The sequence below is a fragment of the Oncorhynchus masou genome, chromosome 12, assembly GCF_036934945.1.
Source record: "Oncorhynchus masou masou isolate Uvic2021 chromosome 12, UVic_Omas_1.1, whole genome shotgun sequence".
NCBI classification, from domain to species: domain Eukaryota; kingdom Metazoa; phylum Chordata; class Actinopteri; order Salmoniformes; family Salmonidae; genus Oncorhynchus; species Oncorhynchus masou.
In genome coordinates this window covers 95,162,772-95,177,168 of record NC_088223.1, presented here as the reverse complement: position 1 = coordinate 95,177,168, position 14,397 = coordinate 95,162,772, and the positions used below count along the sequence as shown (strand labels likewise).

Sequence of the window (14,397 nt, the reverse complement as noted above, 5' to 3'; positions counted from 1 at the left end):
TCTCCCTGCCCACTGTACCTTCCAATCTGGTCCCAGAGGGCCTCGGCCAGTCTTCCCTGACTTAAATTTAGTGGGGTCATCCTCTGGCTTATAGTCCTGGAGACAGAGAAATTGAGAGACCGGAGAAAAAGAGAGAGAGAGAGAGAGAGAGGAAGGGGTGGAGGAAGATATATTCTTGAGGCACTGTATGTAAACACATTGCTCACAAAGCCAGTGGCAGATGATTTAGTAAAGATTGAAAAGGGTAAAGGGCCGAGACAGCTGCCTTGTGGAATTCCTGATTCTACCTGGATTATGTTGGAGAGGCTGCCATTAAATAACACCCTCTGTGTTCTGTTAACTCTTTATCCACATTATAGCAGGGGGTATAAAGACATAACACATATTTTTCCAGCAGAAGACTATGCAGATCGATAACGTCAAAAGCCGCACTGAAATCTAACAGCCTTCCCAATCTTTTTATGTGTAAGTGCTGTGCTTGTTGAATGTCCTTCCTCATAAGTGTGCTAAAAGTCTATTGTTAATTTGTTTACTTGCCATAACATACGGGTTGAATGCTTACTGATTCAAAACCTTTCAGGTTGTAATTTTTTATAAATTAGTAAACATTTCTAAAAACATAATTCCACTTTGACATTATGGGATATTGTGTGTAGGCGTGGCAAAAAATCTCTTCCACACTCACTTTACGGAACTCAAAATTACAATGTTTGTCTTTCATAATTTGGTTAGATATACTTGGATGTGTGGGTTCAGAATTTGTTGTTGGCATGTCATGCCTAAGTTTGCTAATCATTCCAATGCAAAAACCGTTATATTAGTTGTCAATATCAGTGGGTTTTGGGATGAAAGATGGTGCTGAGTTTGCTGTTTTGCACAAAATGTCAATTAGCTTTTTACTCTCATTCTATATATATTTTGTTTGTTTCATAGTTTCATCTTGTTTTTGTTCACTTTAAATCACATGATTTCTACATTTATAGTATGTTTTATAATCAGATGTGCAGACAGATTTATTTACCTTTTGCCTCTGTCACGCTCTGACCTTAGAGCTTTTTACGTCTCTATTTTAGTTTGGTGTGATTTGGGTTGGCCTTTTTTCTATGTTTTTGTATTTCTTTGTGTTGGCCGGATATGGTTCTCAATCAGGGACAACTGTCTATCGTTGTCTCTGATTGGGAACCATACTTAGGTAGCTTTTTCCCACATGGTTTTTGTGGGTAGTTGTTTTCTGTTTAGTGTTTTGCACCTTACAGGACTGTTTCGGTTATTCTCTTTGTTATTTTTGTTGTAGTGTTCAGTGTCAATAAAAAGCATGAACACCTACTACGCTGCGCTTTGGTCCAATGATTCCTCTTCTTCAGACAACGTATACCGTTACAGCCTCATCCCTCTCAACGAGAGATGAAACGGTTACCGGTTTCACGATAAAACCCAGTAAAATTCCCAACGGTTATTATGACTGTTTCAAATGTCAATTACCATTAAAACCGTGTTTGAAAAACTCCCGGTAAATACTGTCCAGCATCAACCACAGTTAGCAAAAGTCTGACGCAGGCGCAGCAACGTGGGTTTTGTTATGTGTGAAAACATGGAGGAAGGCAGTGGCAGCGCTCTGGAAATTTTTCAGCCGTCTAAGAGGACCAAATCTGCAGTGTGGTCGTATTTTGGGATTTACAAGAGTGCTGAGGGAAACTTAAATCGAAGATGGTCTCCCTGTCTGCAGAACATGCAACAAAAAAAAACAAATAAAATCACTGCGAAAGGGGGCAATACTTCACATCTCTTCAGTCATCTTCGTGACCACCACCCACTACTTTACAGCGAATGCAAGGTAAGTTAACTTTTAGCTCAATGCATGATGTGGGGACTTCGGAATGGGGGAAAATGTCATGGTTTGTCAGTTTAACTTGCTAATAGCTTGTCAATCATGTAAACTGAAGCTTTCAGTGTTACCTACTCCTGTAAAAACACTACGCGTTGTTCTGCTGCTGTATGTGTCGTGTGTCTGCAGACTCTATTCGCCCATTACACACGATAACACGTTATGTAGTTTCGTCACCCAATCAACACATTTTGTTCATTTAAATTCCGCCAGTCGTCGACTTGGTTATAAAAGTGTTCCAACAGGAGAAACACTATAGACTCCCCTACCAGACTCCCCTACCAGACTCCCCTACCAGACTCCCCTACCAGACTCCCCTACCAGACTCCTAATGGGAATTGGCTCCGTATCCTTTTCCACCAGAACATCACGGGTGATGTGGTCCAGGACAGGCTTGATGGCTGACAATGTCACTCGGGTCTCTGAGGCAAGTGCATCTGTAAACTTGCTCAGAGGTTCAAGGAGCTCAGAGGTTCAAGGAGCTGGCACAGTTTCTCCATGACACTTATGTCAGCATCAGATGCCATGATCCTCTTTCTCCAGCCAGTGTCGCACAGACTGGCTGCTGTTGTCTGAGGAAACGCTCAAGCATCTTGTGTGTAGATCCCCATCGGGTCACAACATCATGGATCAGAGCCTTCTGTGGCATGTTGAGGGCAGCTTGCTTTTCTCTCAGTTCTCTCCTTCTCTTCCAGCTTTGTGAGAAACCTTGGACCAGATTATGGCAGAACTCTCTGAATGTTCAAAACATTTGAGATGGCCAGGTTCAAATGATGGTCAAAGCAGCCAAAGCTGGGAACTCTTCTAAATCCTTGATCACGTCAAATCAAATCAAATTTTATTTGTCACATACACATGGTTAGCAGATGTTAATGCGAGTGTAGCGAAATGCTTGTGCTTCTAGTTCCGACAATGCAGTAATAACCAACAAGTAATCTAACTAACAATTCCTAATCTACTGTCTTATACACAGTGTAAGGGGATAAAGAATATGTACATAAGGATATATGAATGAGTGATGGTGCAGAGCAGCATAGGCAAGATACAGTAGATGGTATCGAGTACAGTATATACATATGAGATGAGTATGTAAACAAAGTGGCATAGTTAAAGTGGCTAGTGATACATGTATTACATAAGGATGCAGTCGGTGATATAGAGTACAGTATATACATATGCATATGAGATGAATAATGTAGGGTAAGTAACATTATATAAGGTAGCATTGTTTAAAGTGGCTAGTGATATATTTACATCATTTCCCATCAATTCCCATTATTAAAGTGGCTGGAGTTGAGTCAGTGTGTTGGCAGCAGCCACTCAATGTTAGTGGTGGCTGTTTAACAGTCTGGTGGCCTTGAGATAGAAGCTGTTTTTCAGTCTCTCGGTCCCAGCTTTGATGCACCTGTACTGACCTCGCCTTCTGGATGATAGCGGGGTGAACAGGCAGTGGCTCGGGTGGTTGATATCCTTGATGATCTTTATGGCCTTCCTGTAACATCGGGTGGTGTAGGTGTCTTGGAGGGCAGGTAGTTTGCCCCCGGTGATGCGTTGTGCAGACCTCACTACCCTCTGGAGAGCCTTACGGTTGAGGGCGGAGCAGTTGCCGTACCAGGCGGTGATACAGCCCGCCAGAATGCTCTCGATTGTGCATCTGTAGAAGTTTGTGAGTGCTTTTGGTGACAAGCCGAATTTCTTCAGCCTCCTGAGGTTGAAGAGGCGCTGCTGCGCCTTCTTCACGATGCTGTCTGTGTGAGTGGACCAATTCAGTTTGTCTGTGATGTGTATGCCGAGGAACTTAAAACTTGCTACTCTCTCCACTACTGTTCCATCGATGTGGATAGGGGGATGTTCCCTCTGCTGTTTCCTGAAGTCCACAATCATCACCTTAGTTTTGTTGACGTTGAGTGTGAGGTTATTTTCCTGACACCACACTCCGAGGGCCCTCACCTCTTCCCTGTAGGCCGTCTCGTCGTTGTTGGTAATCAAGCCTACCACTGTTGTGTCATCCTCAAACTTGATGATTGAGTTGGAGGCGTGCGTGGCCACGCAGTCGTGGGTGAACAGGGAGTACAGGAGAGGGCTCAGAACGCACTCTTGTGGGGCCACAGTGTTGAGGATCAGCGGGGAGGAGATGTTGTTACCTACCCTCACCACCTGGGGGCGGCCCGTCAGGAAGTCCAGTACCCAGTTGCACAGGGCGGGGTCGAGACCCAGGGTCTCGAGCTTGATGATGAGCTTGGAGGGTACTATGGTGTTGAATGCCGAGCTGTAGTCGATGAACAGCATTCTCACATAGGTATTCCTCTTGTCCAGATGGGTTAGGACAGTGTGCAGTGTGGTTGAGATTGCATCGTCTGTGGACCTATTTGAGCGGTAAGCAAATTGGAGTGGGTCTAATACTGATAGTACTGATAGTACTGATAACCGTGATAATACTGATAACCGTGATAATACTGATAATACTGATAACCGTGATAATACTGATAATACTGATAACCGTGATAATACTGATAGTACTGATAACCGTGATAATACTGATAATACTGATAACCGTGATAATACTGATAGTACTGATAACCGTGATAATACTGATAGTACTGATAATACTGATAGTACTGATAACCGTGATAATACTGATAGTACTGATAATACTGATAGTACTGATAATACTGATAGTACTGATAACCGTGATAGTACTGATAACCGTGATAGTACTGATAACCGTGATAATACTGATAATACTGATAACCGTGATAATACTGATAACCATGATAATACTGATAGTACTGATAACCGTGATAATACTGATAACCGTGATAATACTGATAACTGTGATAATACTGATAACCGTGATAATACTGATAATACTGATAACTGTGATAATACTGATAACCATGATAATACTGATAGTACTGATAACCGTGATAATACTGATAACCATGATAATACTGATAGTACTGATAACCGTGATAATACTGATAACCATGATAATACTGATAACCGTGATAATACTGATAACCGTGCTAATACTGATAATACTGATAATACTGATAACCGTGATAATACTGATAATACTGATAACCGTGATAATACTGATAACCGTGATAATACTGATAGTACTGATAACCGTGATAATACTGATAATACTGATAACCGTGATAATACTGATAATACTGATAACCGTGATAATACTGATAACCGTGATAATACTGATAACCGTGATAATACTGATAGTACTGATAACCGTGATAATACTGATAATACTGATAACCGTGATAATACTGATAATACTGATAACCGTGATAATACTGATAACCGTGATAATACTGATAACCGTGATAATACTGATAATACTGATAACCGTGATAATACTGATAATACTGATAATACTGATAATACTGATAACCGTGATAATACTGATAATACTGATAACCGTGATAATACTGATAACCGTGATAATACTGATAATACTGATAACCGTGATAATACTGATAACCATGATAATACTGATAACCGTGATAATACTGATAACCATGATAATACTGATAATACTGATAATACTGATAACCGTGATAATACTGATAATACTGATAATACTGATAACCATGATAATACTGATAATACTGATAACCGTGATAATACTGATAATACTGATAATACTGATAACCGTGATAATACTGATAATACTGATAACCGTGATAATACTGATAACCGTGATAATACTGATAACCATGATAATACTGATAGTACTGATAACCGTGATAATACTGATAACCGTGATAATACTGATAACCATGATAATACTGATAACCGTGATAATACTGATAACCATGATAATACTGATAGTACTGATAATACTGATAATACTGATAACCGTGATAACCGTGATAATACTGATAATACTGATAACCGTGATAATACTGATAATACTGATAACCATGATAATACTGATAATACTGATAACCATGATAATACTGATAATACTGATAACCGTGATAATACTGATAACCATGATAATACTGATAATCGTGATAATACTGATAATACTGATAACCGTGATAATACTGATAATACTGATAACCGTGATAATACTGATAATACTGATAACCGTGATAATACTGATAATACTGATAATACTGATAACCGTGATAATAATGATAATACTGATAACCGTGATAATACTGATAACCATGATAATACTGATAACCGTGATAATACTGATAACCGTGATAATACTGATAACTGTGATAATACTGATAATACTGATAACCGTGATAATACTGATAATACTGATAATACTGATAACCGTGATAATACTGATAACCATGATAATACTGATAACCGTGATAATACTGATAACCATGATAATACTGATAACCGTGATAATACTGATAATACTGATAACCATGATAATACTGATAATACTGATAACCGTGATAATACTGATAATACTGATAACCGTGATAATACTGATAACCATGATAATACTGATAACCGTGATAATACTGATAACCATGATAATACTGATAGTACTGATAACCGTGATAATACTGATAACCATGATAATACTGATAGTACTGATAACCGTGATAATACTGATAATACTGATAACCGTGATAATACTGATAACCATGATAATACTGATAGTACTGATAACCGTGCTAATACTGATAATACTGATAACCATGATAATACTGATAGTACTGATAACCGTGATAATACTGATAATACTGATAATACTGATAACCGTGATAATACTGATAATACTGATAATACTGATAACCGTGATAATACTGATAACCATGATAATACTGATAGTACTGATAACCATGATAATACTGATAGTACTGATAACCGTGATAATACTGATAATACTGATAGTACTGATAGTACTGATAACCGTGATAATACTGATAGTACTGATAGTACTGATAATACTGATAACACCGATAATACTGATAGTACTGATAACCGTGATAATACTGATAACCGTGATAATACTGATAGTACTGATAGTACTGATAATACTGATAATACTGATAACACCGATAATACTGATAGTACTGATAACCGTGATAATACTGATAGTACTGATAATACTGATAACACCGATAATACTGATAGTACTGATAGTACTGATAGTACTGATAATACTGATAACCGTGATAATACTGATAGTACTGATAACCGTGATACTGATAGTACTGATAACCGTGATAATACTGATAGTACTGATAACCGTGATACTGATAGTACTGATAACCGTGATAATACTGATAGTACTGATAGTACTGATAATACTGATAACACCGATAATACTGATAGTACTGATAACCGTGATAATACTGATAACCATGATAATAACCGCCCGGGCGGTGTGTTTGGGATCATTGTCATGCTAAAAGACCCAATGCCCTTGCTGATGGAAGGAGGTTTTCACTCAAAATCTCACAATACATGGCCCCATTCATTCTTTCCTTTACACGGATCAGTCGTCCTGGTCCCTTTGCAGAAAAACAGCCCCAAAGCATGATGTTTCCACCCCCATGCTTCCCAGTAGGTATGGTGGTCTTTGGATGCAACTCAGCATTCTTTGTCTTCCAAACACAACGAGTTGAGTTTTTACCAAAAAGTTATATTTTGGTTTCATCTGACCATATGACATTCTCAATCTTCTTCTGGATCATCCAAATGCTCTCTAGCAAACTTCAGACAGGCCTGGACATGTACTGGCTTAAGCATGGGGACACGTCTGACACTGCAGGATTTGAGTCCCTGGCGGTGTAGTGTGTTACTGATGGTAGGCTTTGTTACTTTGGTCCCAGCTCTCTGCAGGTCATTCACTAGGTCCCCCATGTGGTTCTGGGATTTTTGCTCACCGTTCTTGTGATCATTTTGACCCCACGGGTGAGATCTTGCGTGGAGCCCCAGATCGAGGGAGATTATCAGTGGTTTTGTATGTCTTCAATTTCCTAATAATTGCTCCCACGGTTGATTTCTTCTAACCAAGCTGCTTACCTATTGCAGATTCAGTCTTCCCAGCCTGGTGCAGGTCTACAATTTTGTTTCTGGTGTCCTTTGACAGCTCTTTGGTCTTGGCCATAGTGGAGTTTGGAGTGTGACTGTTTGAGGTTGTCTATTAGGTGTCTTTTATACTGATAACAAGTTCAAACAGGTGCCATTAATACAGGCAACGAGTGGAGGACAGAGGAGCCTCTTAAAGAAGAAGTTACAGGTCTGTGAGAGCCAGAAATCTTGCTTGTTTGTAGGCGACCAAATACTTATTTTCCACCATAATTTGCAAATAAATTCATTAAAAATCCTACAACGTGATTTTCTGGATTTTTTTTCTCATTTTGTCTGTCATAGTTGAAGTGTACCTATGATGAAAATTACAGGCCTCTCTCATCTTTTTAAGTGGGAGAACTTGCACAATTGGTGGCTGACTAAATACTTTTTTGCCCCACTGTATACGTAATATATATTTGTCAATGTAGTATACAATCAATCACTTCAACTTCAGCTTATCATGTAGCGAACCAAGGAACGAACAATACCAAGCTAAATCCATATAGCACCAAGGGGGCGTGTCAGAATGTTTACCTTGCTATCCACCTGGCTGTGTTGTATGTGTGTGACTGTTTACCTTGGTATCCACCTGGCTGTGGTGTATGTGTGTGACTGTTTACCTTGCTATCCACCTGGCTGTGGTGTATGTGACTGTTTACCTTGGTATCCACCTGGCTGTGGTGTATGTGTGTGACTGTTTACCTTGCTATCCACCTGGCTGTGGTGTATGTGACTGTTTACCTTGGTATCCACCTGGCTGCGGTCTGCGATGTCGATGTGAACAACATCCACCTTCTTCCAGGTGTCTGCATCCAGACAATGGACCTGTACAGGTATGAACATAGTACAGTTATACACACACACACACACACACACACACACACAAAGGCTACAGTGTACGCAGGCAAGAACCACACACACGCAGCTACAGAACCACATGCAGCAACACACACACACACACACTCACGTTTTCCTGCTGTCCTAGATCAGGTTTGTGCCACGTCTCAATCTTGATCAGGAAGTTATCTTTCATGAACTCATTCTACAGGAGAGAGAGAGTGGTAACCATCCTGGATGAGGTTAGCATGTTATATAATACTCCCAAGACATGCTAACCTCTAACCATTACAATAATAGGGGAGATTAGCATGTTATATCATACCCCCAAGGCATGCTAACATCTCACCATTACAATAACAGGAGAGGTTAGCATGTTATATCATACCCCCAAGACATGCTAACATCTCACCATTACAATAATAGGGGAGGTTAACATGTTATATCATACCCCCAAGACATGCTAACCTCTCACCATTGCAATAACAGCGGAGGTTAGCATGTTATATCATACCCCCAAGACATGCTAACCTCTCACCATTACAATAACAGGGTAGGTTTGCATTTTTGGGGGGGTATGATATTCGTGTGTTTAACATTCTCACTCATCATTATTCACGATTCCTTCAGGACTATCTATAATCATAGTAGCATCCACATTAACATAGTGTTTAGAAAAATATTATATTCTAATTTACAATAATATTGACTCCAAAATGGCCCAATACATGATTTATCATTAATTTACAATTGGGCACAAAATAATCTGAAACACAACCAAAACAAAGAGCAGATGCTGTATATGAGCTCAGGTGCTTCCTGTTTCCAAGATATTTCAACAACTTGATTGGAGTCCACTTGTGGTAAATTAAACTGATTGACATGATTTAGAAAGGTACACACCTGTCTATATAAGGTCCCACAGCTGACAGCGCATGCCAGAGAAAACACCAAGCCATGAAGTCGAGGGAATTGTCCGTAGAGCTACGAGACAGGATTGTGTCGAGGCACAGATCTGGAGAAGGGACCCCAAAAAATGACTGCTGCATTGAAGGTTCCCAAGAACACAGTGGCCTCCATAATTCTTAAATGGAAGAAGTTTGGAACCACCAAGACTCTTCCTTGAACTGGCCGACCGGCCCAACTGAGCAATCGGGGGAGAGGAACCTTGATCTGGGAGGTGACCAAGGACCCAATGGTCACTTTGACAGAGCTCCAGAGTTCATATGTGGAGATGGAAGAACCTTCCAGAAGGATAACCATCTCTGCAGCACTCCACCAATCAGGCATTTATGCTAGAGTGACCAGTAAAAGGCACATGACAGCCCGCTTGGAGTTTGCCAAAAGGCAACTAAAGGAAACAAGATTCTCTGGTCTGATGAAACCAAGATTGAACACTTTGGCCAGAATGCCAAACGTCACGTCTGGAGGAAACCTGGCACCATCCCTACAGTGAAGCAAGGTGGTGGCAGCAACATGCTGTTGGCATGTTTTTCAGCGGCAGGGTCTGGGAGACGAGTCAGGATTGAGGGAAAGATGAACGGAGCAAAGTACAGAGAGATCCTTGATGGAAACCTACTGCTCAAGATTTGACTGGGGCGAATGTTCACCTTGCAACAGGACAACGACCCTAAGACAGCCAAGACAACAGGATTGGCCCTGCCAGAGCCCAAACTTGAACCCAATCAAACATCTCTGGAGAGACCTGAAAATAGCTGTGCAGCGACACTCCCCGTCCAACCTGGTAGAGCTTAAGAGGATCTGCAGAGAAGAACAGGAAAAACTCCCCGAATACAGGTGTGTCAAGCTTGTAGTGTCATACCCAAAATTACTCAAGGATGTAATTGCTGCCAAAGGTGCTTCAAAGAAGTACTGAGATATTTTTTGTACATTTGCAAAAACTTCTAAAAATCTGTTTTGCTTTTTTATTGTGGAGTGTTGTGTGTAGAATAATGATAAAACAAAAATGTTTAATCCATTTTAGAATAAAGTTGTAACGTAACAAAATGTGGAAAAGGTCAGGAACTAATGGAACTAATGCAGGAACTAATGGTGATCCATAATAAACCCCAGGAAGAGTAGCTGCTGCCTTGGCAGGAACTGATGGGGATTCATAATAAACCCCAGGAAGAGTAGCTGCTGCCTTGAGCCTAAGGGAGAGGTGTGAGTGGTATGCACCAAATCTCCAGTGCTCCCCCACAGCCCGGTTCAACCTGTGCCTGCACTCTGGAGGGTCCGGGCTAAAGTGGTCATCCAGCCTGGAGGAGTGGTGCCAAGGCTGCGCACCAGAGCTCCAGTGCTCCCCCACAGCCCGATCCATCCGGTGCCTCCTCCACGCACCAGGACTCCTGTAGGTCTCCCCAGCCTGGTGGGTCCTGTGGCAGCCCCACGCATCAGGCTGTCTCTCAGTCTCCTCCCTCCAGGTTCTCCCTCCAGTCAGGAGCCGCCAGAGCCGCCCGTCAGTCAGGAACTAATGGAGATCCATAATAAACCCCAGGAAGAGTAGCTGCTGACTTGGCAGAAACTAATGGGGATCCATAATAAACCCCAGGAAGAGTAGCTGCTGACTTGGCAGAAACTAATGGGGATCCATAATAAACCCCAGAAAGAGTAGTTGCTGTCTTGACAGGAACTAGTGGGGATTCATAATAAACCCCAGGAAGAGTAGCTGCTGCCTTGGCAGCAACTAATGGGGATCCATAATAAATACAAATACATCAGAATCAGTATTTGTCAATACTTTGTAGAAGCAGTGATTACAGCTGTGAGTCTTTCTGCGTAAGTCTCTAAGAGTGATTACAGCTGTGAGTCTTTCCGGGTAAGTCTCTAAGAGTGATTACAGCAGTGAGTCTTTCTGGGTAAGTCTAAAAGAGCTTTCCACACCTGGATTGCGCAATATTTGCCAATTATTATTTTCAAAATTATTCAAGCTCTGTCAAAATGGTTGTTGATCATTGTAACTGCAATGTTGTTTAACCATCCTCTGTTTTCTATCACAGCCAATAAACTCTTTAACTGTTTTAAAGTCACCATTGTACTGTAAAATCCCTGAGCAGTTTCCTTCCTCTCCGGCAACTGAGTTTGGAAGGACGCCTGTATCTTTGTAGTGACTGGGTGTATTGATACACCATCCAAAGTGTAATTCATAACTTCGGTGTTTGAAATTCACTGTATGTGTGGGGTACAGAGATGAGGTAGTCATTCAAAAATCCTTTTAAACACTATTATGACACTATTATTGAGTGAGACAATGCAACGTATTATTTTACTTGTTAAGCAAATCTTTACTCCTGAAATGATTCATGCTTGCCATAACAAAGGTGTTAAATACTTATTGAATCAAGACATTTCAGCTTTTCATTTTGAATTAATATGTAAAAATTTCTAAAACCATCATTTCACTTTGACATTATGGGGTATTGTGTGTAGGCCAGTGACAAACAAGCTCAATTTAATCAATTTAAAATCAGGCTGTAACAGAACAACATGTGGAAACATTTAAGGGGTGTGAATACTTTCTGAAGGTACAAAAGTACAAAGTACAAAAGTATGTGGAAATGAGTGGACTCTGCTATTTCAGCCAAACCCGTTTCTGAAAGGTGTAAACAATCGAGCACACAGCCATGCAATCTCCATAGACAAACATTGGCAGTAGACTAGCCTTATTGAAGAGCTCAGTGACATTCAATGTTGCACCGTCATAAGATGCCACCTTTCCAACAAGCCAGTTCGTCAAATTTCTGCCCTACTAGATCTGCCCAGGGCAACTGCAAGTTATGTTATTGTGAAGTGGAAACGTCTAGGAGCAACAATAGCTCAGCGGCGAAGTGGTAGGCCACACAAGCTCACAGAACGTTAAAATTGTCTGTCCTCATTTGCAACACTCATTACCGAGTTCCAAACTGCCTCTGGAAGCAACATCAGCACAATAACTGTTTGTCAGGAGATTCATGAAATGGGTTTCCATGGCCGAGCAGACGCACAAGCCTAAGATCACCATGCGGAATGCCAAGAGTCGGCTGGAGTGGTGTAAAGCCCTTCCGCCATTGGACTCTGGAGCAGTGGAAACACGTTCTCAGGAATGATGAATCACGCTTGACCATGTGGCAGTCCGACAGACTAATCTATGTTTGGCGGATGCAAGGAGAACGCTACCTTCCCCAATGCATAGTACCAACTGTAAAGTTTGGTGGAGGAGGAATAATGGTCTGGGGCTGTTTTTCATTTTTGGGCCTAGGCCCCTTAGTTCCAGTGAAGGGAAATCTTAACGATACAGCATATAATACCAGCGCACAAAGCGAGACCCATACAGAAATGGTTTGTCGAGATAGGTGTGGAAGAACTTGACTGAAGTACTTGACTGTCCACTGTCGAGCTTCTACATTCAGAGATTCACCTTTCCAGAAATAAGTCTCTCACTGTTTGTTATAGACCCCCCTCAGCCCCCAGCTGTGCCCTGGACACCATATGTGAATTGATTGAGGATAAATGGGGAGCAGAGTTCACACTGTTAGGTGACCTAAACTGGGAAATGCTTAACAAACCGGCAGATCTACAATCCAAACTAGATGCACTCAATCTCACACAATTTATCAAGGAACCTACCAGGTACAAACCTAAATCTGTAAACACAGGGTGCCTCTTAGATATCATCCTGACCAACTTGCCCTCTAAATTCACCTCTGCTGTCTTCAACCAGGACCTCAGCGATCACTGCCTCATTGCCTGCATCCGTAATGGGTCTGCAGTCAAACGACCATCCCTCATCACAGTTAAGCGCTCCCTAAAACACTTCAGCGAGAAGGCTTTTCTAATCGACCTGGCCCAGGTATCCTGGAAGGATATTGACCTCATCCCGTCAGTAGAAGATGCCTGGTAGAAGATGCTTGGTTGCTCTTTAAAAGTGCTTTCCTCACCATCTTAAATAAGCATGCCCCATTCAAAAAATAGAACTAAGAACAAATATAGCCCTTGGTTCACTCCAGACCTGACTGCCCTTGACCAGCACAAAAACATCCTGTGGCGTACTGCATTAGCATCAAATAGCCCCCGCAATATGCAACTTTTCAGGGAAGTTTGGAACCATTATACACAGTCAGTTAGGAAAGCAAAGGCTAGCTTTTTTTTGCATCTTGTTTTTGCATTTGCATCCTGTAGCACAAATTCCCCAATGTTCTGGGCCACTGTAAAGTCCATGGAGAAGAAGAGCACCTCCTCCCAGCTACCCACTGCACTAGGAAACACTGTCACCACCGATGAATCTACGATAATCGAGAATTTCAATAAGCATTTTTCTACGGCTGGCCATGCTTTCCACCTGGCTACCCCTACCCCGACCAACAGCTCTGCACCCCCCACAGTAACTTGCCAAAGCCCCTCCGCTTCTCCTTCACTCAAATCCAGATAGCTGATGTTCTGAAAGAGCTGCAAAATCTGGGCCCCTACAAATCAGCCGGGCTAGACAATCAGAATCTTCCTAAAATTTTGTCAAATTATCTGCCGCAATTGTTGCAAGCCCTATTACTAGCCTATTCAACCTATTTTTCGTATCATCTGAGATCCCTAAATATTGGAAGGCTGCCTCTTCAAAGGGGGAGACACTC

The 14,397-nt window shown here is 41.4% G+C and overlaps 1 protein-coding gene across 1 annotated transcript in view; it reads right to left on the bottom strand.

The window, feature by feature from the left end:
• LOC135551096 (phosphatidylinositol transfer protein alpha isoform-like) overlaps positions 1-14,397 on the bottom strand; it is a 68,816-nt gene that overhangs the window by 33,737 nt on the left and 20,682 nt on the right. The window contains exons 6-8 of the mRNA XM_064982507.1: positions 8,925-8,999; positions 8,699-8,782; positions 19-96 (exon numbers count right to left, since the gene is read on the bottom strand). Coding sequence (XP_064838579.1) covers positions 19-96; positions 8,699-8,782; positions 8,925-8,999 — 237 coding nt within the window. The remainder of the gene's footprint in view (positions 1-18; positions 97-8,698; positions 8,783-8,924; positions 9,000-14,397) is intronic.